Source organism: Pogonomyrmex barbatus, unplaced genomic scaffold (genome assembly GCF_055798465.1).
Source record: "Pogonomyrmex barbatus isolate J1 unplaced genomic scaffold, ASM5579846v1 scaffold10, whole genome shotgun sequence".
Classification (NCBI taxonomy): domain Eukaryota; kingdom Metazoa; phylum Arthropoda; class Insecta; order Hymenoptera; family Formicidae; genus Pogonomyrmex; species Pogonomyrmex barbatus.
The window spans coordinates 8,414,769-8,440,202 of NW_028297099.1; the positions used below are offsets into that span (position 1 = coordinate 8,414,769).

Here is a 25,434-nt window from a genome sequence, read left to right on the forward strand (position 1 = left end):
ATTTTCGATAAAATTTTCAATAGAGAATTTTGTTAATTTAAATTATCAAGTATAAATTATGATGCAAAGAAACTAATCTATTTCATAGTCCACTTAGCTCTGATTCTTATCGACATTTTTTCAATATATCAATCTAAACTTATTATAAAGACTTATTATTAAGATTTTAAATTGATATATTCAAAAATGTCAGTAGAATCAGTGCTAGGTGGACTATAAGATAAATTAATTTCTTCGCATCATAATTATTATTAATTTACTTTAATGTGTATAATACGAGCATACGTGTATAATATGAGGTCACGATTGAATACTGTTGCGATGAATGAGCGGTAGTTTCAGTAAATTGTTTTTCAAAGCTTACGTCGAAAGAGAGCTTTCCGATATTGTTCCAAGCGAAAATGCGCGGGGTCTCCTCTTCGGCATAGATTCGCACTCCGCGAGCGCAAATTGCCAGGAGTATACGTCCTGGCCCCGCCTCATTCTTACTTCGGCGCAACCGATAGAGGTGAGCGTTGAGCGGCGCCTCCAACTGTACCGCCTCCCGGATGTATTGTAATTCTGCCTCCTCTCTGGAGAGCCCACTGTTCTCCCTGTGCTGGGCTGCAAGCACGGCGAGCACGTTCGACTCAAGGCACATCTGAGAGCATTCGAGACACATTAAACCCATTAAAGAGCTATAATTATAATCTCGGATAATTATGTAAAAAACAACACACATGTTTAAAGAAAAAACTGCCTACTATTGCTGATGTATTGGTATATTTAATGCAAAGAGTATAGTCACCGATTAATTCTTTTTCTATAAGAAATATTAAAGAGTAAAATCAAAAAGATAAATATAAAATATGTGATTAATGTGCGTGTATGTGCGTAACCAACTTTTAATTTCTATATCAAGAAAATTAGAAATGTCGAGGACTGGAAATTTGACTTACATGAGGAGGAAGGTAATCCGTGGATTTGCAATAGCCGACAGCTCCTGCATGAGGTCTGTGACGTTCCTCGGAATAATCGCCAAGGTCGGCTTGAAGGGCAAGTCCAGCGAGCACGAGCAATGGTGTGACAATAGACGGTTCGTGAAGGGGATGGTGAGGATGGAGACTCTCCACCCCGCCGCCATGCCTGACGACATTGTCGCGCAATTGTAAGTAATAGTGATGCCGTGTCGTTTCATCGCTGTAACAGAACATGATACAAACTTTTAAAATACTTAATAAATATAAAGAGTAATTAAAGAGTGACTTAACGTGCAAAACGACAACTCTTTCGGAAACTAAAGATATGTGTCAAATATACAGAAAAGTATCTAAATTTAATGTAGCACATTTATTCACGTATAAAAATCTAAAAACGATTAAAAACAGAAAGATATATAAATAATTATTCTAACTCATAAAACAAAATTACAAGTCGATGCTATATGCATCTTAGAGCTTTTTTATAATTTAAAGAATCCGAGTATGTATGTTTGTTTAACTAAAACTAGAAATATACGCTTAATAGTATGTGTCTCAGTTCATACCAATGATTAATTAAGTAAAAATAAATTATTTATTTAGATAACCTATTTACAAAATAAGTAATTTATTTCAAATTAAGTATTCGTATGTTACCTTAAAAGTAATGGCGTGTCAATGTAGAAACGAACTCGAAAATACAGAACAAAGGCTGGTCTCCCACTGCTATCCAAACCCTGAAAATAATATATAATAACGTAATATATACTTAATATCACAACGACAATTACAATTTGAGCGATGATATAACATATTGTTCTAATAATAATTATTATACATTACAGATATGTCTGCGACTGCTTAGGACATAGAAAATTATTTAAGCATACGTTTTTTCCATTATAAGAAAATTTAATAGAGATCCTATATATAGTTCGTAAGAAAAAAATTAAAGAGAATATAAGTTATTGTAAACAATTCATAATTTTTACGTAAGTAAATAAAAATTTTTCTATTCGTCTTAAAAAAAAAAAATTCTTTCTTAAGCGTTGTAGCGCAAAATTTAAAATCACTTAATAATAACACAAATTGTAGATGTATTTTATAATTAAATAATATATTACAAAATCGTTTAGATTAGTTTGTTTAATTAAGTTCAAACTAGTTTCCAATGTCAGAATATATAATAAGCTACATTTTTTCTCTTTCTTTTTTGTTCGTTCCTTTCCCTCCACTATTGTGTATGTTTTTTTTCTAATTGTCATGAAACAATAAGCAATAAATAAATAAGCAGTTACTTACATATGTATGAGAGTTTCGCCAATTCTTTGGGGCGTATTTGCTCAGTTTACTCTCAGGATCCACAAATAGGTATTCACCGTCTAAAACAAAAAACGTATATAAACAATAAAAACTTGTTTATTTTAGCACGAGTCTATTATTACGTGAGTATGGGACATCATTTTAAAAATATATTATATCACAAATTTTGCATGGAGGTTTGCATGGAGATAGATAATAATCATGAATTTATAATTTTTGTAGTAAATTTGTATTAAATTTGTTAACAAAAATTTGTTAACAAATTTTGCTAGGATACTATTAACATTTTGCTTACTGGAATTTATACTAATTATTTATACTAATATACAATACTTATACTAATATACAATATATACGGATCATTAAATCAACTAAGTGCATTGTATATTGAATCCTGCAATACGATTGAACATTTAAAATATATTTGTGATTTCCTGACATGATCGTTGAGTTCACGAAACTTGGAGATTTCATTCTCTTCTATGATTTTTTTGCATGACTAACAACGCAAGATACTGATGCTCCAAACAAATGAAACAATGAAAGAGATTTGATAAAGAGATACTAATGAATGAGAGGATCTGAAACCTGTTCAACCTACGTGGGACCAGAACTCTTATGGCACGATAACGTGACATGTTTTTCGCAATAAAATTCGATTGCGGAATCTCGAATGCTGATCGAAAAGAAACCGGGATTCGGACTCTCGAGGCTCCCGAGCGCAATCAACAATTCCCAATCGTTGTGCTGGCAAACTATTACAGTTGAAATTATTGTTGCATACAAATGTAAAACTCATTTGTGATAAAACACGGTTTGCTTGGAAATATGGCATAGGTTTATCTTATTTTTATCTTTGACGATACTCCACAAGCTATCTAAATCCAAAATGCTAGAATCTGTAGTTAATTTTTCTTTTCTTATATTCAATTTTTCTGATACTAAACTTTCTCTGTATGATTTGTTCTTAAAAACAAGTATTATTACAAATTTCGTAATTTTTTTCAAATATATCGTGGATGATGATTAATTTAAATTTAAATGTGACACGCAGAGTGTTCATCTTCTGTTCATAAAAAGAAATATTTCCTAATGTGATATGTAGAGAGGTATAACTTTCTCTCTCTCTCTCTCTCTCTCTCTCTCTCTCTCTCTCTCTCTCTCTAATATATCAAATTACATGTAGAATTTTATCCTGTATTCTGTTGCAAATTATAGGTCGTCTAAAATGGACTTAAGCCGCTCCGGTATTCCTCGTTGGATACGTTCATTCTTTCCATGGAGAAGAGAGCACCTGTGTTACCCGAGGTATAACCTGATCATTACTGGGGAATGTTGCCCGAGGGCTAACCCTGGCCCTCGCGTAATAATCTATCGGGACTATAGGGTCCATCGTATTCTCTGGAGATATTTTTCACAGTCACGAAGGAAGCACAATCTCCCTTTCTTCATCTCACTTGGATTCAATCGAGTCCGCGTCGTAGATTTAAACTTTATTCTTTTTTTTATTTATGATTTTTATCTATCTTGAATTCAACACAGATTCGTATTTTCTTTAAAGGTAGAAGCGTTTCTATGATTTCAAAGTTAAGATTAACTCGATTTCTCAAATAAAATCGTATACTATTTTTGCAATAAATCAACTCTTTTTACTTTTCGATTTATTAAAAGAAATATCGAGTTAAAGTATTTTGTAAATATCTTATAAATTCGGATATTCTACGCTTCAAACATTAAGACTCAAATCATTTGAATAATTAAAACAACTAAATTTAAGTAATCAAATAATAATAGAAACATTTCCGATAATTTAAAGATTACGTTTGAATATTTCAAATCTTATTTCATTCTATATATATAAAATCGAGAGAAGCCTTACTTCATACTATATGTAGAATCAAGAAAAACTCGATGTTGCTTTTAGCTTTTTAAAGTATAATGCTCAATAATATGTAAATCTTAATGCAAGTTATGACCGTGTTTCTTGATAAATGCACATTGCACTTTGTTGAGAGCATCGGAAAAGTCAGATAAGAATGTCTTCTATGTCACAACAAGAACGATCCAACAGGCAAGACTTCTCTCATGAATCTATCTTTCCCAGAAAGAAACAATGCTCCTGTTTTCTTCTTTCAATTTCAGCGTGATGTAGCAATGCGCTATAATCATAATTACATTCGTAATCATTCCCTTGCCAATGCTTTGATCACCCCGAGAGAAGAGAGGAATCTGAACTGCTCTTTTCTATCTCTGGTTAACTACGTTTCATAGGTTTGGTCTCGCTTTGGTTCAGACATGTATTTTTGAACTTATTACATCTATCAAGAGACTTCTGGCAAATATGTTCAATTTATTCCGATTTTTTCGACTCAAAACTCTTTGTTTTTTGTAAAAAATAAAAAAAAAATCTATTAATAATTTGGGTAAATAGTCCAATAATAAATATGCTTATTAAAAGTTCCTAATTAAAAGCAACATATAATATAACAGCAAATAAATAAATAAGGATAAAGAAAAAAAAAAAGAAAAAAAAGAGAAAAGAAAATAAAACTTCATAAATCTATCGAAAATGTTTCCTTTGTGTCTGAAAGGACGTAATTACATCTAAGATCAGTTTTTATCGCGTTCCTCGTGGGACGCGATATTGCAAAAACAATTTAAAAAAAAGAAAAGAAAAATCGAAAAGCAGATTTTCCTTTAATAAGCTCAAAAAGTTTCAACAATGTTCGATCAATAGCGGAGAAGATGTTGGCTGGCGACGGCAAAGTTTGTTAGAGAAGAATGCGACGCATGGCGCAACGCGAAGAATAGAGGAAGAAGATCAGGCAAGGAGAAGACGTTGAGGTTCTGTTGTAACCTCGCTGCGATATATATCCTTTGAACCTGTGCTGGAACGTATTTTCTGCCGTCTCCCTCCCGCTAGCTAGAACGAAACCTTTCCGCCCCTCTTCCACCACGTCGTGTGCCAACGATCCCTATCCTCGGCGTCCTCCTTCCACATTCCTGTATGCGGAGAGCCGTTGCGCCGGAGATGCTCGATGGGAGATGGAATACGAGAGGCCTTATACAAATCATCGGGCTACCGTCTTACCCGGGCCCCGTTCTCTTTTTTTTCTGTTTCCTCTTTCCGTCCGTCCGTCCGTCTCTCTCTCTCTCTCTCTCTCTCTCTCTCTCTCTCTCTCTCTCTCTCTCTCTCTCCCTCTCCTCTCTCTACTCTATCTGGTTCCTCCCTTTCTTTAACGCTCGTCATTCTCCTTCGTCTTGTGGCAAGCTATTACCTCTCTCATTTATTGCATGCCTATGTATTTCTTTTGTACATACGCGTTCTCTTTCTCAATTAACTATGCCTTGCACATCCTTAAATCCTTCATAACTAGACTTTACCGCGTATTGTGATATTCAAACAAAAATGTAATTCTTAATTTTTTTTCTAGTATTCCTATTATTATTATTATTAAATATTTGCAACACATTAGTCAGCAAATTATAAAAAATATGAAAAAAATGTACATTTTTACTAGAAAACGCACATACTTTATTTTAGAATTTAAAAGAGAAATGGTCGAAAGTATATTTTTTAATAAAAAAAATTCCCGGCGATTCATTGCACGGTATTTCAAAGCGCAATAAATACAATTTTACTGCATTTTATTAGAAAAATAGAAATTATTTATATCCTTTAAATAGTAAATTCCAAAGTAAATCCGTGAGCTATCGAATATAAATATCGATTTATCAATCGAGAAGGGATTCAATTACGGGAAATAGAAGAAAATTAAGAATAGAATAGAAATTGCAGAATAGGAAAAACGGTAAAGCGGTAAAGAAGAGCCAGAAGTAAGGAGAACGAGGCAGAAGAAGACTAAAGCTCATTAAAAGAAACGGGAAGCAAAAGAGGGACTACTCGATTTAGACCGCAAGACCCACCGCGAATATCGCATAAGCCATAACGCGCGCGTACAGGGAGTATGAGTTGCCTTTTTTCTTATACTTGTTTTTCAATGCATTTTTTCTTGTCATGCTACGGCTCGCGCGTCTCAAGACCTGCCAACTCAACCGAGTCCGATGATGGTGCTCCGCTGGAATGTAGAAGGGATGGGTAAGGTGGGATCTCGTAGGGCTCTTTGAAGACCCGGGAAGGCTTTATCCATAGTGGGGGCCACCAGTCGGACCGGCTTGTCACGATTGGTGAGGGTAGCGATGAACGTGAGCCGTATGGTATGCAGAAAAACCTGACGATTAGTCAAGAGGCCTGGATATCTCGCTAGTTTAAGCTTAGTTTTCGCAATTTCTCCGCAATTTATGTCATTTTCTTCTATTATAGAAAACGGATTCGCAATGTAATATAAAGATCGTAATATTTATTTCTTAATTAAATCATTTCAGAGTAGACTTAAATTTTAGACGCAATTTTTATATCTTTTGTATTTTGTAAATTTAAATTATAATTATTTTGAAAGGTAAACGTTTTTAATGAAAAAAAAATTAAAAAATGAAAGATTCTAAGGCCAATTTCGTGTTGCCGTTATAAAAATTAATGAAATTAAGACAAAAATATAGAATTCACGAGTGTGAAAATCAAATTTTTTAATCATCAATTTAATCACCAATATGTGCATTATCGTTTTAAGTTTTATCGTTTTAAGTTTGTCGATTAAGATCTGTCGATTAAAATCGACGGTTACTTTTGGTGCATAAAATAGTAAAAATATCGGCGAACTCACCGGATAAAATTGCCAGACCGAAAAGTTCGCAATCTCGCATGCCCTGTTGGCTGAGAAGTGTGCATGTCTGCGTATAAACCTCCTTTACTCTCGATTTAGCCTGAAATAATAAAATGTATGTGTTTGTGTGTGTGTGCGTGTGTGTGTGTGCGCATATTATTTTTCCAAACTTAAAATTAAAATTAACATTTGAAAATGAAAGCTTTAAGTATAGTATTATTTAAGAAAGTAAGTATTTAAATATTTAAGAAAGCTATATTATAGTAATATCGTTTACGTAATTGTTTTCCAGAGCAAACAAAAAAATGAATTTTTTTGCTCGTGCATGCTTGTAACAGAATTATTTCGTATTTTATCGACGGGTACATGTAAACAAATAACATTTATTGATAATTGTTTTGATGATTAATCGGCAATTGTCTCACCTCGACAATAAAGTAGAGAGGATCACCAGGAAGGGCGTGAATGGCGAGATAGCGGCTGGCGGACACCAGGGGTTGAAGGCAAGACCGCGCAGCCGTGACACCGCTACCACGCATGCTGCATGCTTCATTTCGTCGCCGCTACTCCCAGCGTCCTCACTGGAAACGGACAACGACAATATATATATATATATCAAAGCTCGAAGTGAAATTTTCCAAGTGAGCGTATATATATATATATATATATATATACGCTCACTTGGAAAATTTCACTTCGAGCTTTGATCGACCTTTGTTGGAACAACTTGATCAAATCAAAGCGAAGCTACAATTTTACAATTTCTCGCAACTTTTACGAAACTTTTCTCTCAAAAGTAGAAAAAAATGTGTTTATCATTACACACGTAGATCGATTTGAAATATTTTAAAAAGTTACAATAAAAATATTATACAAGACAGACATGAAGACAGTTTTACTTGTCATAATCATTTAACATCTCCATTAAAATATTAATATTATTGAAAACATGCTAAAAAAATGCAGAAAAAATTCAACATCATTGTAACGATCATTACCAACCATTTCGAATTTCTGTCATACTAAGATACTATATGATGATTGAATCGATAGAAGCTATTGGGACAAAAAAAACAAGACCAATTAAAATATTTTGTAACTTCAAAATTTTTTAATTTTGAGTGGAAGATGCCTAACGATATAAGAAAAAAACTTGCGTTTTATCTAATCTATGAATTCCAGCAATAATTACTGTTTGAAGGTGACTACTTATATCAGTCTCAAAGTACAATCTCATAACGTTTGTAAAGTACCACAAATTCTTGAATAATCAGTTCTTGAATAATCATCTATGCTCTTTCGCGATACGATATGCAACATCCGGAATGATTTTACTGCAGAAACAATAAGATCTACATATTACGTTCAAAAATATACATGTATGCGCGCGCGCGCCTGTGTGTGTGTGTGTGTGTGTGTGTGTAAAATGTTGTAAATGTCCTACATGACTACTTATTAAACTTCTGCGTGTAATAAATTTCATTATCTAGATTTTTTACCGCGGAGCGTATTGATGAACATTTTAGAAATAATACGTACGTTAATATATTATTGCACAAAGTGACAAAGTATTCTCTGTGTATTTTTCTGATGGTGAGATATATACGAGAGATTAGATCACATTAAAGATTATTAGTCGTCTACAGTACATACGTAGCACAATGACAAATATATCACGATGATATGTTGATAAGCAATCCAGACGAAACAGCATCGTTGTGTCTTTTAAGATTGAAGCAAAGTGCTTACAGAATGATTTCAAGAATAAAATAAATTATTTCAATTTAAAAAAGCATCGTGTTATAAACAATTCATTTTTAAGTAGTGACTTAGTGGTAAATTTATAAAGAACATTATGGCTGCATTAACTGCAGCGGATTATGCAGTGATTGGTGTATTAATATTGATCAGTTCCGCTATTGGTATGTACTATTGGCTTATTGGTGGTCGTCAGAAGTCAACCGAGGTAATTAAATACTATATTTCTGTTTTGCATCGCATATAGTATTATATTTTTATATTTCACTTTAGGATATTTTGTTATATATTAATAACTTTTAATTTTATGCTTTATTACTTTTGATTTATTATTGATATATATCTCTTCTATAAAAATATCTCACGAGATTTTATTAAAGTGATATAAACGAAATTATTGAAATAACTTTTCTTGGATGTGTCTTTTTCTAGGAATACTTCATGGCGAATAAATCAATGCGAGTGATCCCGGTAGCGATAGGTTTGATGGTATCATATTTATCGGCAGTCAGTTTACTCGGAGTAAGCTCTGAAAATTATCTTTACGGTACACAATACGCTGTGATCAACATCTCTTATGGTGTTGCCACGCCATTTGCAGCCTATTTTTATTTACCGGTGTTTTTTAGATTGGATAATATGAGTGCTTTTGAGGTAAATTTAATATCATCACGTTGAGCAAAAGTCAAGATCTCTATTAATTATAAATTCTTTTCCAAGTATTTATGCACATGTACATTTTATACTCAAATCAGAAAGTTTTTTTAAATTATTTGATAAAATAAGAAAAATGTTTTTTTTTTTTTTTTTTTTTTTTTTTACACACAAATAGATATATATCTTTAGGTTAAGATGGCACATAATCTCACGGGAATTTTGAAAATGAGATAGTAATGAGTAATAAGTAATAAGTATATTACTTTAAAATTTAGTTGATCAAAATTGATCACATAATTATATGAAGATCCGTTGCAGTATCTGCAGAAGCGTTTCGGCACGACCACCAGATTAATAGCCAGTTTCGCCTTTTTGCTCCAATTACTTCTGTATACCGGCGTGGTGTTGTATGCACCTGCGTTGGCCCTAGAAGCTACCACGAATATTTCAAGGACCGCAAGTGTGATTGGTTTAGGACTTATCTGCACCTTCTATTCGACGATCGGAGGTATCAAGGCGGTACTTATTACGGATGTATTTCAAAGTCTATTAATGCTAATTGCCGTTGTCACAGTTATTGTCACCGCGGCTATTCACTCCGGTGGTCTAGATCAAATTTGGCAAATCGCTCGAGAAGGATCCCGATTGGAATTCGACAAGTAATTATTCGAATAACATAAAAGTCTTTCTTCATAAATATCTTTATGACATTTTTACATCTTCCGTAATTGTATTTTTACATACAAATTTTTATTAATCATCCACCCTTATGGGAATAAAATATAATAAGCTTTGCAATTTCAATCACAATAAATAAATTTTTAATTTTTCAATTTTACTCATCATAGTTATTTAATACTTTTATTGGGGAGGGAGGGGGGGGAAACGATGTTCAGTTAAAACATTTTGTAATTTCAAAATTTTCTAATTAAGTTTAAACAATTTTTTTTTTAGAAAAATTGAGAAAAGTATATATTTATATAAAATATAAAGACAAATATTCTCATATAATCTTAAATATTATTTCAATCTTATATGTATATTATTTAAAATATATTTAAACATGGAAAATTTTTTATTTTGATGACTAACCGAAAGTATAAGTAAGATGAAATAAAATAAAGTTGCCAGCAATATATTTATTTGTTTTTTAATTTCTTATATATATATATATATATATATATATATATATGTCCGCAGCATCTCTCCGGATCCAACTGTACGACATACTTGGTGGAATTTGCTTCTTGGTGGTTTTTTTACTTACTTGTCCTTGTACGGCGTTAATCAAGTTCAAGTTCAAAGACTGTTGACTATCAGGTAAGATTAATTCAGTCAAAATTAATTTAACTTAACTTCCATTCAAATGAACTGATCAAGTTTAAGAATATAATAACGGCTTTTTGTGTTATTATGATTACGCACAAAGCATATATAAAATTTTATAAAATTTTAATCGCGTACAGATTATGTGACATATCGAAAAGATGAAATTTCCAAATTCATTTCCATCCTCAATTATCTTCATTTCTTATTTCTTATTTCCTACATTAGTAACCTAGCAGCCGCCCAGCGCGCATTATGGTGGAGTTGGCCAATGTCGTCGATCATGTCGCTTACCCTGTGCTTTTCTGGATTAGCGATATATTCCAAGTATTATAAATGTGATCCGCTCAATGAGGGCAGAATCAGCTCGAATGATCAATTGATGCCCTTGTATGTAATGGATACGCTATCGAATTATCCCGGTGTGCCCGGACTTTTCATAGCCGGGATTTTCAGCGCTGGACTCAGTACCATCTCGGCCACAATTAATTCCCTCGCCGCTGTTATTCTTCAAGATTATATCAAGCCTTTCTGGCGCGTAAGGTAAAACTCCCGATTGCATGAAATTGATGTATGCGGAATATAAGAGAATAATTGTTTCGGAAATAATCTGGTTTTCAAGCAGTCCAAAAATGTTTCAAGGCCGCATGTATCGGTTCCCCCTCTCTGTTCATCTCTTTTCATCTTCTTTCTCCACATTTTTCTTTCTTTTCGGATTACTAATTGCGAAACAATAACATCTTCGATACTCTAAAATTTAACACAACTTTTTTTATCATGTATATGAATGAAGTGCGAATAATATTGATTACAGAAACGGAGCTTTATCTGCTACAACATCGATAATTATCAGCAAAGTTTTGGCTCTTGTAGTTGGATTATCGTGCGTGGGTGTTGCTTTCCTAGCACAATTTCTTGGTGGGTTGTTGCAAGTATGTAAAATTTATTTTCAACATTGAATCATACTTATGATAAAATGAAAACATATAAAACAAAAAAATAGTTCGACGAGTATCGACAAATTGAAATTGATCTAAATCATTTAAAACATCAATTCCATTATTTTTTTAGAAAACTTATCATTCACTCTCAAATATTCTTCGCGGGTTTAAAATCCCTTTAAATTATCCTTATCCTTTTAAAATTAATTAGTATCCAACTATTTTTAAAATTAAAATTTAATCTTCCGCAGGCGGCTCTGACGATCTTTGGTGTCGTAGGTGGACCTATGTTGGGTTTATACACGCTTGGCATGTTCTTCCCATCGAGTAACCAAAAGGGCGCGATCATGGGTTTCGTCCTTAGTCTCATGTTCTCTTTGTGGATAGGATTCGGACAACCGAAACCACCGATCTCACGATTGAATGTCTCAACGGACGGTTGCGAATTCAACAACACTACCATGTATCATGAAATTGATGGGAAATCGTTAATTTACTCAAATTTACATTACGAAAATCAGTGAGCAAAAATTATCTGTTTGTTATATTATAAAATTATCTGTTTATTATTTATTATTATTGACAAAGCAGGAGATTTAATAAACATTTCGCGATTACAGATTGGAGGAAGAGGAGTCCTATTTCTATCTTTATCGCATATCCTATATGTGGTACTGTCCACTCGGATTTCTTCTCACTATAATCACGGGATGGATCGTCAGCTGGATCACAAATTGTTTTCTTAAGGGAGATCTGATCGAAATCGATCCCATTTTATTTAGTCCAATTGTAGCAGGTCGAATACAAAAAAGAAAAGAAGCAGATAAATATCGCAATACAATAACATTAAATAAAAGTTGAAGCTTCGTTTTCTCATATATATTTAAGAAAAAGAGTTAAAATGTATATTTATGTTTATAAAATCGTATTTATATCTCTTCTTACTATTTCTATTTTTTCATGTAAGATTACTTTTCTCTTACTAAGATTATTTTCGAGACACTCAACGTATTATATTAAAATTTTATACATTTATAGATCTTGAAACTAAATAATACTAAATTAAATAAATAATTACACATTAAGCCTATACATGAAGAAATATGAGCCTTATATATATATATATATATATATATATATATATATATCTGTACAGATATTAAGATTACACATTTTTATCAAGATTAATCAGATTGGGCCATTTCACACTGTGTGAAAATGCCAGCTGAGGATCTCGCGACGTTCAGACATAAACACCGCGGACTACAAACTGCGCGCCATACGCTTTACCAAACCTTAGCAATCACGATGGTGTGGTGGAATGCCGCCAGACTGGTGTATATACGCGCTCGCGCGCGCGCCATACGGTGGTGACACACAGAGTAAACGCAAGCAATGACCTGCGTCATGCAGTTCTTACGTAAGGAAATAATATCAAAATAACATACCCGCCCGAAATAGGAAATTTCGAAAATCTTTGTTAGACAGAAGAAAAATCGTCATTTCTAAATTACGCAGGCAAATTTTAAATAAATGTATCGCGTATAAAAATTTGATATTACTGTTTATAATAATAAGAATAAACATGAACGTTTTATTTGCACACGTTTCACAATCATCATTCAATAAAAATAGTCATCTACATTTAATGCATGCCTGTTGTCACAATCGCGAAAGATACACACGTCAAAGTTCAAAGCTAGAATTTTCAGACATTTAAAAGGTGCACATTTATAAATTTTTCAAATTATTTTTTTTATTAATTCATTATTTTCATGTTATTTTGTTTTTTCTCTTTTAACTTGTACTTGTTTATTCTTATCAAGCTGATTTTTTGCGTGTGAGAGCACGTGTGGCAACTTCATCACTTTTAAAAGTTAAAGCAACCTAGTGTTAAAAATTGGCCAAGGCACAGAAGACGTACACAATTCTGGGGAAAAAAAGGGGGGGGGGGAGATATTTAAAGTTATCAAGCAAACTGTCTAAAACTGTCAAGTTGTTAAACTTAAGGAAACTTTTATATTTTAAGATAAAAATTTTACTCGTCAATCAACTATTATAAACTCGACCGATTCAGAGGGTTCTGTAATATGATAGTTAAAACTAAATTTAATGGCTCGCATATAATAAATGCAAAGTCCACTTCACTGTGATACGTATGTGTTCTCATAGAATATTTTTTATGAGATCATTTGAAAGAAATCGAAAAATTACTTTCTTTTCGCAGACAGCATACCATATAATCGGACGAACAACGGGAATGCAAAAATAAAGATGTCGTTCGAGCTATTCGGCGCGAAATGGCTACCGGTTTCGTGCGTTCCTTGCAGAAATGCATCGCTCATTTTTACCTCTCGATTTAAATTAAAATCAATCTGCTGTAGTCACGTTGCTGTTGCAATCACGTTTAGCAATTATACGAGTTAATTCAAACTATAAAATTAACATCACGCAAGTGTTTCGAGACAACACCTGTTGATGCATATTGTAGTTGAGACGAGACGTACGATTAAGACGTTAAAATTGAGCCTCAGGCTTCGTTATTTTATTTGCGTTAACTCAAATTTTTCAATAGACTACTGGGGCCTAGAAATGTTAGATTAACCCGATGTTAAAATGATTTAATTTTAAAAAATAATATTCTCCTAAAATAAGTATAATTTGATAATTTGACACAATCGACTTTATTTGCTTATATTTGTCGAATTCAAAGATATTTTGAGATATTAAAATCATATACGTATTAATGCATTAATGCAGCATATCTATATGTAAGATAATGTAAGATTAAAAAATTCAAATCCGCCCCCAAAAAAATAAAAAAAAAAAAACAGCATACCAAAATTATTTGTATTACTTGCATGGAACATAGAGAACATTCTAATGTACATATACAATTCTATAAGTTTATTGAGTAAACAATCTTTTATCGGTGTTGTATCATTATCGAACATTATATCTAATCTATAAGGTATTGTATATCTTCTTCCATTCTCCTAATTGACAATATGAAATTTTTAAATTTATGATCAAATTAAAAAATCAAGTTTAGAAATAAAGACTTTAATATCAAGTTTTTATAATACATAATAGTTTATAACAATTTTTAAATAAAAAAAGATATTTATTATAATTGTCAAGTAAACTGTCTAAAATAAAATCTTGACAGTTCTATGGATAGAAACAGAGAATAGATGTTAAATAGATGTTAATCGTAAAATGCTAAATTAAAAAGTTATAATAAAAATATTGAACATTGAAAAAAAGTTGTTGATGTACTATAACATAAGTCGATCAGATTTCTGATCTGTCAATTCTAGCTATATTTATTAGTTGAACTCATTGAAGATGATTGGATTAGCTTGTATCAGTTTTGAAGTTTCAATAAAAAGTACAATTTTGTATACACTTTAACTATTAAATTGTATCACGAGAAGAATAATTATAAAACTAATTATTATATAAAAAAACATTAATTCAAAAAGAGAATTTACCTAAATTCCTTCGTCTTCTGGATCCTCCACCTGCGATTTTAGGAATCCACCTGTAACATACATGCAAAAATTAATCTTACATCATTTCAATTGTAAAGTAACGTTTTGATAAATAATTATAATGTTTTTAATCGTTCTCAGAGAGAGAGAGAGAGAGAGAGAGAGAGAGAGAGAGAGAGAAAGTGTGTGTGTGTGTGATTATAACCGCGCTTTCGAAAAGAACTCGCCCTCCCAGTCTGCTTTTGTCCTTCTCTAGACATTTATTTCGGAATTAGGGTAATTATTATTTTTACAGCAGTAGCATCTGATTTACAAATATATTTGATATTCAGCTCACTATGATTCTCAATATACAACATAATATATCCTCCGAATATCAATTATACTTATTCACATGTTCATATTAATATTCAGGATGAACGAGACAACAATCTAGAATTATACATGTAGTATAATTCAAGTAACCAGAAGCTCGATATAAAATTATGACGTAATCGATATGACGCGTAGCTACACATTGTTGTTCTTGATTTGTTCAAGAAATGGTCATGTAACAAATGTCGATCTCTCACTGCCGCGTTGGCGGTAAATTTGTAACATCGAGTATCTCGTAATCTTGTATACACGGGATATATATACGGGAATACGTATGCCCCGTATGCCTAAGAAAAAATACCATGAGTTCGTGAGAATGTACCTCCCAACGAATTGCAATATTTATTATCATTTCGTCTGCCTCGTGTTAATATATATCTTCTATCTGCGTGTAATTTGAAATGTCATTTCGATTTAGAAATTAGTATTTGGACCCCGAATTTGGAGGTACTATCTAATACATGCTTAAGAGTGCATAGTCATCAAGCGGAGTTCGAGACGGTTCGAGACGAAATCGAAAGAGTAGATTCATATGGGACGCGTAGCTCGGGAGCTCGTCATTATATTCACATTATAATCTCATCAAGATATTCCTCTGCTTAGTTGAACAGCTACGAAAATACGAAGCATATACCTATATTCCATATACTTTGCTTGCTCTATTCTACCATATCCTACCGTGTCTTGTTTTATCTTATTTTATGCTTCGGTGCTTCTATAACACTCGATACAAGTATATAAATAATTTCTTGATGATTAATAATCGTGAATCGTATTACTGATTAGTAAATTTTTTTTACCACAATATCCAAAATTTATTTTTTTTATTTAACTTTAATTAGATTAATGGCAAGCAACTCGTGTTTGCATTTTACTGACATTTATACCGTACAAATAACTTGAAAAATATTAATCATAAATATTTTTAATATTTTTGACAAAAATATTAAAAACTATTTATTTTCTATTATTATTTTCATATTAAATTATTTATTTTCTTTGTACTTTAATTTCTTTAGAAGCTTTAGAAGATTTCTTCTAAGCTTCTTTAAAGTTATTTATTTGACGTTCCAAATAATATATAAAAACATTTTTTGATATACCTAGACAAAAACAAAAATATAAATAAATACATAAGACAGGAAAAACGAAGTTTATAAATAAATAATATGTAATGGAAAAAAAGAGATGTAAGAGACAATAATCAAAAATATATACAATAAACCAGTTACATAAGATTGTGATAGTTATTAATATGTTACGTTGAATTTTATATTTTCCAAAATAAATTTTCTCGAGAGCGAAACTTATAGGTAAACAAATCATACATTACATTTTTGTCTCATTTCTTTATTTTTCCCATTATTTTATAACATTTGTTTCAGTCGTTTAAGAAATCATCTTTTTTATTATACGGAACCATGGAGAATTGTAATCAAAATATTTTCTCATTTTATCCATTTTCCTTGTCGTTGCTTATACACTGGTGAAAGCCATCAACCGATGCGTGATGGCAGCAACAGTTGCAGCTAGTGGCAGTCAACCTCGCGAAAGGAGGAATCCCAATTACGTCTGATCATACACTCTGTTATATACAGTGCTCTATCAGATATTTGCGAAATAATGCGTGCATGTTGGTTTATTTTATCGAAAGCACACAAGAGCACATTCACAGAATAAGAGAAGATAGAGATGGAAAAAAAATAGTAATTTCAAAACATACCGATTATCTCGAATTATTCATTAAATCAAATATCAAAAAATTTTGATAATTTTGAAAATGTCTTATAGAATATTTTAGAATATTCTTATCTGTTCTTTCAAAATATTATTTAAATTTTTATTTTATACCAGATAACTACAGATAATAATTTTATTTTTAAGAGATCTTAAGATTTTAAATATTTAAATACTTTTAGAAAAATATTTCCTAAATTCTAAGCTTTTAAAAGTTTCAAGGTTTATCATTTGCTATTTAAAAAAACTTGTTTACTTTAGTAATATTCAAAGTAATCCAAATTTTTATATTATTGAATTAAATTTAAATTTTCAAACAATATTTTCCATGAAGGACATAGAAAAAAATCGGACAAATGGAAATCGAAAATGAAAGACAGAAGGAAAATCAAAGAAAGATTAAAAAAAAAGAAGGAAAAAGGAGGAAGGGAGGGGGAGGGGGAGAGAGAGAGAGAGAGAGAGAGAGAGAGAGAGAGAGAATATGTAAAAGAAGACGTAAAATAAATAGAGCGAAGGAAAAGTAGCTACATGAGAGGAGGAAGAGAATAGATGAGTCTTCGCACAGCTGTTTTCCGAGTTTCGCCTTTCTCCTCCTTTCTCGCAAACCTTCGTTTCTCTTGTCATGATCTCTTTCTTCTTTTTCGCCCCCTTTCTTCTACTCTAACTTCCATCTTCCTTAACTTCATCTTGTTCTCCCCTTTTTTTATCTTACTTCCTCTCTCTCTCTCTCTCTCTCTCTCTCTCTCTCTCTCTCCTCTCTTCAACTTCTCTTCCTGCCTCTCTCCCTCTCACAGAAATCCTCCATCTCTTTTCTTTGCTATTCACATCTCGTTTTATATCTCGCTTCCTCCTTCTGTATGGCCAATTCTTCGTATTATACCAGGTTGTGGCGTGGAATGCGGGCGTCCTTCGTCCGCTTCAAGCCAACGTCCAACCGATGAGCCCCGCTAGCATTATCCTTCGTCGATCCTTCGCACGCGCTCCTTAGGGCTCGGTAAAATTAACCAGGAATACTCGCTTGAAAGAAATGTCCGTTGAGAGAAATATCTCGCTCTTTCTTCTCTTCGTCTCGCTTTAAAAAACCTGCTGATGTGCTTGACACGCTCTTTCAGATAGATATATTATTGATGAAATTATCACAAGTTATCCAATATAGTATTAGGAATATATGATTTAAAAATGAAAGCAGATGTCAATGCTTTAATATATCAATTCTATTAAAGATGTGTTATCAGTACATTTAATTATTGTTATTTATTGAGTTATTTATTGAGAAAATCATAATAAATTGATAAAAAAATATCATAGAAAAAGATATTCAGCATAAATTTTTCAATAAATATAATAATTTTATTAAATATATTTTTCAAAAGCATTTATATAGAAAGGAACATATTAAGTTACAAATTATAATTTATTATAATAAAAAAGTAAAATAAAAATGTTTGACATATTAGAAATAATATACATAATGATACTCTGATTTTTTAAAAAAGTTTTTAAAACAAAAATTTTAGAAAATCCTTTTAGATCCTTTAAATCTAAAATATTGAATATATTTTATGAAAAAAATTAATAAGGTATAAATATATATATATATATATATATATATGTATATGTATATACTATATATATATATATATATATATATTATATAAAATAATAATAATATGTGTAATATCCATCATATAAAAAATTCATCAGAAATAATAATTAATGATTAATTTTTTAAAGAGATTTTTAAGATAATATTGTATATTATATATATACATACATACATACATACATAATATGGGCTCTCTTTCTCTCTCTCTCTCTCTCTCTCTCTCTCTCTCTCTCTCTCTCTCTCTCTCTCTCTCTCTCCGTTTTTCTCTTGTTTATGAATCTGTATAACAATTAAGAAGCAACAAGTAATTTTTAAGTTTTTCGTTGTTTAATACATTTTTTAATAACATCTTAATTTAAAGAAGACATCGAGACATTCATAAATTTTTATTATTTTAATAAGATATAATTGTATCATTACTAATACAAAATTTTATAATTCTTCATTATTATTTGATGAGATGAAAAGCTCATGAACGTCATTGATCGTGAAAGTCAAGGTCTTTAAGGTCGACGTCAAAAATTCAAGGTCATCTAAAAAAAATTAAACAAAAAATTTTAAGCAAATATTTCAATCTTATATTTTGTTCTAAACATTCTAAATTTATATATTTTATAAACCTTTTCTTCTAACATATTCCACATGTTGTATAACCCAAAAATTTCAAAAGAGATCTACCATAAAGATAATGTTCTCAACTTTAATAAAAGTAAGGATCATTTGTATGTGTGCAATATTTTTGATTATTTTTTTTTCAAGTATGATTTAATTTATCTTTTAATAAACAGACCATCTTTTGTATCTTTTCAATCTAATTCTTAATAAATATTAAAAAAAAATTAGACAATTAAAATGTTTACTATTTATTTACACAATAAATTGTTGGAGTATTGCACGGATAGAATTTTTCGTTCTTACCGATCGCGGACACCCCTCTCAAAATTTCTTTTATATATGTTTTGGTTTTTAACTTCTTAATTGTACAAAACTACTTTTCAATTATAATATCTGACATTTTCAATATATTAAAATTATCATTAGTTTTCTTCAGTATATTAAAAGTATCGCTAGTTTTCTTTCCACTTTAAATAATGTGATATGATTTTCATAAATTTTTATTTCACTGTAAATACAAACTATACACAAAACAAATGCTGTTCCATTATGTCATAATAATTATGATAATAGTAAACAGTATTAAATTTTTACATTCAAATTTTGTCAATTGTATATATGTACATGTAGGTTATTAACAAAATTTATACCGAGCATTTATTGCACAATTAATTATCATTTACACTGTAAACGCTGTTCAACATTTAGATATTTGTTGAGATATAATAATATTAAATAAATAGAAAGATACTAGGAATATAATTCTTGTTAAATTCTATATTTTTAATAAAAGTATAGTAAAAGTTAATTCATTAATCCATTATTCTTCTGTTATTATTATTTCTTATGTTTTTATTTTTATTATTATTATTATTATTATTATTATTATTAATTATTTATTATCAGGTTGTTATTTTATTTATGTAGTATTAATGTTAACTATGTTAACATGTATTTTTATTTTTTAATTTTATTTTTAAATTTAAATATTTAATGTAAAATATTGAAATATTTCTACCTTAAATTTCGATACTTAAAATGTATTTATGTATGTGACATTAGATTAGATATACCGTTCAAAAGTACGACACAACATTGGCGATTCTCGGCTAGACAACCAGCAGCTGTACGATATATTATCTCACAGTTAGTGGCGAATGACACAATAGAGTGCATTGACACTTCATCCGCATTATTCCGATAACGTCCCACCTCATGCTTAGCACAGATATACATGCTTGCTTGGATGCGCGCATAGAGAGCCCGCGAAGGTAGTGATACTTTCACCAGATAGCCGGATTCCACGATGCACGCCAATAGCCAAGAGCAGCCCACTTTTGAGACTGCATTCCACTTGGGCACATATTGCACACCGTGGCCATGTCAGCATTAAAATAATTAATTTCAATACGCGTATAGAACCAATATTCTAAATGAATATTTATGTATTATTTTTTATTTAAAATTGCGTATTCCTCAAAAAATTTTTTATATACTTTTATCGTTGAAATAAAATTTTATTAAAGTGTATTCTTTAATGTACTCTCACAGTGACGTTTAACATATCACGTCAACCGATGATTAATTTATACCACCGTAATTAAGAAAATAAGTTACATGTGTCAAAATCAGAGTTATTTAAAGTTGTGAATATTGAAATACATGCACATTTCGGATATGCATCATATTTGACGCGTCTAATTATGAAAATGGTAAAAAATCGGTAAAAAATCACGGATAAACCATAATGCTGCTTAATGCTGTTCTGTAGACGAAATGTATTATTAATTTCTCATTTAATGGCATTCGTATATTTTTTTTTATATTTTTTATGTTGAGGCAACATTTGTTGTGACATCGTTATGGAAAATAAAATCAATATTGTACGATAGAATTAATTTAATCTTAATACATATAATTTGTTTAGTCGCGTCTAAATTAGTTTTTTCATGAAGAAAAATTTTTCTTTCGTAATAAACTGTCGATATAAAAAAGCTGTATTTTTTATTATTTTAATTGGAATAAAAATTAATTTTATCTTTATGTCAAATAATTTGCAGATTCGATGAAAAAAACATTTTCAGTAAATAAAATTAATATTCTTAAACAAGTCTTTTTGTTGTCCATATAATAACTGACGAAATTCGCAATAACAGCGTAAAACGTGCTATGGCTGCAAATTTTTTTTTTCTTCAGGTATATCTCTTTTGTGATAACAAAGATCTTTTAATCAATATCATTTAAAAAATGCTTCTAAAAAAAGTACCATAGATAACAAATTTTCTTCTCAATTAGATTCTCATATTTTCTGTAACATAAAATTTACTAAGAGAAAAATTTATTTAACAGAAATATAAAAATTGAGGAATACCTGATCTCTTTTTGTAATAATGTTTCATCTTTTATATTTATGAAACTTGTAGCATTATTTTATGGCTGAATTAACACAGCTAGATTTAACACATTCGTATGCTTTGTCATGGAACAAATATTTTCATTATTGCAACGCGTCAGACCTCATGCGACCACAGCGGCTCTGTAAAATGAAAAAATTTCAGGTATTATTTGCCAGGTCATAACGGCCTCCAGTTCAGCCTCGACAGATATTTTGCACCGGTATTTAGCAACGGAGCAAACACACACACACACACACACACACACACACACACACACACACACATCACGCGCGCGCATGCACGCACGACTGCATGAGCCGGACTTAAAATATGTGGAGACACACAAAAGGATCGGAGCTGGCATGCAACATAGGGGTTAATAACTTCAATAATATCAAGAGAATGTTATTATCATATATATCAAAACAATGCAAAGCTGAGGGCTTTCTTTTCTCTTTCTCGCCTTCTCGTATCGGAAACGGACCGAGTCGAATACGTTACTCTACCGTTCTTCTTCTGCAAGTTTAACTCTTTCAATGCCAAGCCTGTGCGGTTTAAATATTTTGTGTACGTTTTCTTTTTCTCAATTTCTTGACAGCCAAAATATTTTCAAGTATACATACTATTATATTTCATTAATTTATAATTTACTCACCTTTAATTGATTAATTTGAATGAGATCGATGCGTTCGAGAAACATGTGTTCTCTCTTCTTCATATCTTGAGATTATAAATAAAGTAGAACTCTTACGAGTAAAATTCTCGTAAAATAGAATTACATATAATTAGTTTATATAATATATACGTTAATTAAAAATTTTAAATTTTAAGGAATATTTTGATCGTGTATTAATTTTAATTGTAAGAAATATTTTAAACGCATATCGATTTTCTCAATCAATGTGATTCATAGAGATAAAATGCTTGATAAAATAAGCAAAAATTTAATTTTTCATTGTCCGTATATAATATATAAAAATAAGAAGCAGTGCTTGGAAATTGAATAATTCTGAATCTCAAGATCGAATATCGAATAATTCCAATTTTTTGAACTAAAGATATTTTCAAACAATTCACTTTGAGTATGACATACGCGTAACAATAAAAACGAAAAAGAAATGTTGTGAAAAAAAAAAAAAAGAAGTGCTCTTTTATTTCGAAAAATGCATATGAGACAGATGTTTCCAATATTTAAACTCTTTAAATTCTTCAAACTTCAAACATAATAAATTGACGTTTACAGAGCGATTATTGTTCGAACTATTCGGATCCGATGTTCGTTTTTTTTGGCTTTAAATTTGGAACAAATCGAACATAAAACATGTGCGTACATGTTTTTTATTTAGTGATTCTGAAAAATGATTTATAAATACAATTTTTTATGCATCGTGTAAATAATAAATAAATATTTCGTTTCTCTCTAATTTTATTAATTTATTTCTATCGATGTGAGAAAAGTACATGAAGTAATCTGGATAAAAAGAATCGAGTTGAAGTCGAGTTAAGTGTGAAATATCCCGTCGCTGTATTCCCATGTTACGCTAAACGTTACTCGCGAACCTCAACTCGATGGCGCGGTTGAACGAATGTGCGAATACCATGAGCGGCTAGTAGTCAACCGCATGCGGAATCGCAGACAGGCGCATGCGCGTCCGTCATGGAATGCGTGCTCTTGCGTACCTTTCCCCCGACCCCTTGAAACCCGCCATCCTTTCCACGTCGCGCCCTCCATTGCTCTCCTCTCCCTCGCATCTTTTCACGGTTAGTCCTACTCGTTCTCCTCCATCTCGCGGAGCCAATGCAATCTTTGTTGCTTTGCCACGCCGCTGCACCGTTTAGTACGCTGCCTTGTATATACGCGTTACTCTACGCGGCTCATTTCATTCGGCGATGTGATGTCATATGCTATGCCGACTACGTGATATATGTGTGTGTGTGTGTGTGTGTGTGTGTGTGTGTGTGTGTGTGTGTGTGTGTGTGTGTGTGTGTGTGTGCGCGCGCGCGCGCGCGCGCGCGCATCACGTGTGCATGTCACATCCTGCGCGCGCGTGTGCACATGTGCCACGCACGCGTGTATAATAATTATACACACGTGCGCATATAGAGATCAGTGCGTATGTATATTTGTAAAAAAAATTAGAAAGAGTACGCGCGCGTGACGAAGTCTGTGTGTGTGTGTGTGTGTGTGTGTGTGTGTGTGTGTGTGTGTGTGTGTGTGTGTGTCGTGCGTGCGCGCGCGCATAATTTCGAATATTTATATAATCCTTTCCAATTCTTTCATGCACTTCCTCTACTATTATTAATAACACCTTACAGATTTAATCTAGATTTTATAAATTAATTATGAAAATCTGTTGCAGAGAAAATTTTTCAATTACTGAGTAACCTTCGAAGAATCTCGTCGGTAACATCAAGTCGATAAATTCAATTTAATGAAAAGCCAAAAATAGGTTAGTATGTTACAAAAGCATTGCAAAAGTGTTAATAATAATTTACTAAATCTATTCAAAAACTATAAGATTGTAAGAATTGAGAAGATTGTTAAGATTGTAAGAATAAATAGAAGTGTCTTTCTCCTGCTCTTCTATCTCTTTTCCATTTTTTTCTCAAATCGCTATAAGTACCAAGTGAAAAAAATATGTATGTATGTATGTATGATGTGTGTGTGTGTGTGTATGTGTATGTATGTATGTATGTATGTATGTTTATATGTGTATATTGAACGTATAATATAGATTTTTAGGGCCTGCGCACAATGGAGGAAATATTAGGAATAGGAATAAATATTAAACTTTAGAAATAAACATTTAGAATAAAAATTAAATGTAACGCACAATAAATACGAGTAAGTATAAGATATAACTATATTTTATACTTATTTGTATTCATTGTGCATTACGTTTAATTTTTATTGTAAATTTTCGTTTCCTAATATTTGCTGCATTGTGCGCAGAGGATTTCAAGCTATCCGATACTAAAAATAAATATAAACATTAAAATTTTATATTGCAATTTTCTTGGAATGTAAAGCAATGCAAATCGCGCAAGATGAGTACGTGATTTAAATTTTACAGTACTAAAAATTCTGAAAATAATTTGTAACATCGTTAAAACGGCGATGATCCTGTTTTCATCATTAGAATGACATCCGATTCGTCGTATTAATAATGGCGTTTCGATAATTGGTATGCGTACATTTTTCGACTCTGACGATGCAACAGATTAATCAATTTGCGAAAGAAGAAATATGAAAAATAAAAGAAAGATGAACGCGACGCATCAAGTCTTGCGCGCAATGGAGAAACGGGAATAGAGATTAGGAACAGGAATATTAAATTTTGAAAAGAAAAATTAGGAAGAGTGATTAAACATAAAACGCAAAATGGAAATAAATATAAGATATGGCCATATCTTAATTTAAAATGTATATATATGTATGTATATTAAATGTAATATTTATTCGTGTTCCTAACTTATATTCTTGTCCGTCATTGTGCGCAGAATCTTCGGCCTTGCGCATAAA

General features: G+C 31.4%; 2 protein-coding genes and 1 long non-coding RNA gene across 9 annotated transcripts in view; 2 read left to right on the plus strand and 1 right to left on the minus strand.

The window, feature by feature from the left end:
• LOC105430461 (protein expanded) overlaps positions 1-25,434 on the minus strand; it is a 32,000-nt gene that overhangs the window by 5,285 nt on the left and 1,281 nt on the right. For 2 of the 5 annotated variants that reach the window (XM_089070415.1, XM_089070411.1), the window contains exons 2-9: positions 15,183-15,232; positions 7,432-7,587; positions 7,284-7,334; positions 7,007-7,106; positions 2,262-2,341; positions 1,617-1,696; positions 939-1,179; positions 365-640 (exon numbers count right to left, since the gene is read on the minus strand). In XM_089070415.1, the coding sequence (XP_088926541.1) occupies positions 365-640; positions 939-1,179; positions 1,617-1,696; positions 2,262-2,341; positions 7,007-7,106; positions 7,284-7,334; positions 7,432-7,545 (942 nt within the window). In that variant the 5' untranslated portion in view covers positions 7,546-7,587; positions 15,183-15,232. Of the gene's footprint in view, positions 1-364; positions 641-938; positions 1,180-1,616; positions 1,697-2,261; positions 2,342-7,006; positions 7,107-7,283; positions 7,335-7,431; positions 7,588-15,182; positions 15,233-21,886; positions 22,052-25,434 lie in introns of all 5 variants that reach the window. The other 3 variants (XM_089070413.1, XM_089070412.1, XM_089070414.1) reach the window with 3 other exon arrangements.
• Positions 8,700-12,778, plus strand: LOC105430453 (putative sodium-dependent multivitamin transporter). 3 transcript variants are annotated; one of them, XM_011644029.3, is made up of 9 exons: positions 8,700-8,972; positions 9,197-9,418; positions 9,740-9,929; positions 9,996-10,080; positions 10,622-10,741; positions 10,976-11,290; positions 11,562-11,679; positions 11,940-12,208; positions 12,309-12,778. In XM_011644029.3, exons 1-9 carry the CDS (start codon positions 8,862-8,864, stop codon positions 12,547-12,549), a joined length of 1,671 nt encoding a protein of 556 aa, XP_011642331.1. In that variant the 5' UTR covers positions 8,700-8,861; the 3' UTR covers positions 12,550-12,778. The 3 variants fall into 3 exon arrangements, with proteins under 3 accessions (XP_011642331.1, XP_088926575.1, XP_088926576.1); XM_089070449.1 differs by having other exon boundaries at positions 9,740-10,080; XM_089070450.1 differs by lacking the exon at positions 10,976-11,290 and having other exon boundaries at positions 9,740-10,080.
• On the plus strand, positions 23,557-24,492 carry LOC148937925 (uncharacterized). The gene is made up of 2 exons (XR_016137890.1): positions 23,557-23,749; positions 24,272-24,492. It is a non-coding gene; the product is annotated as an uncharacterized LOC148937925 (long non-coding RNA).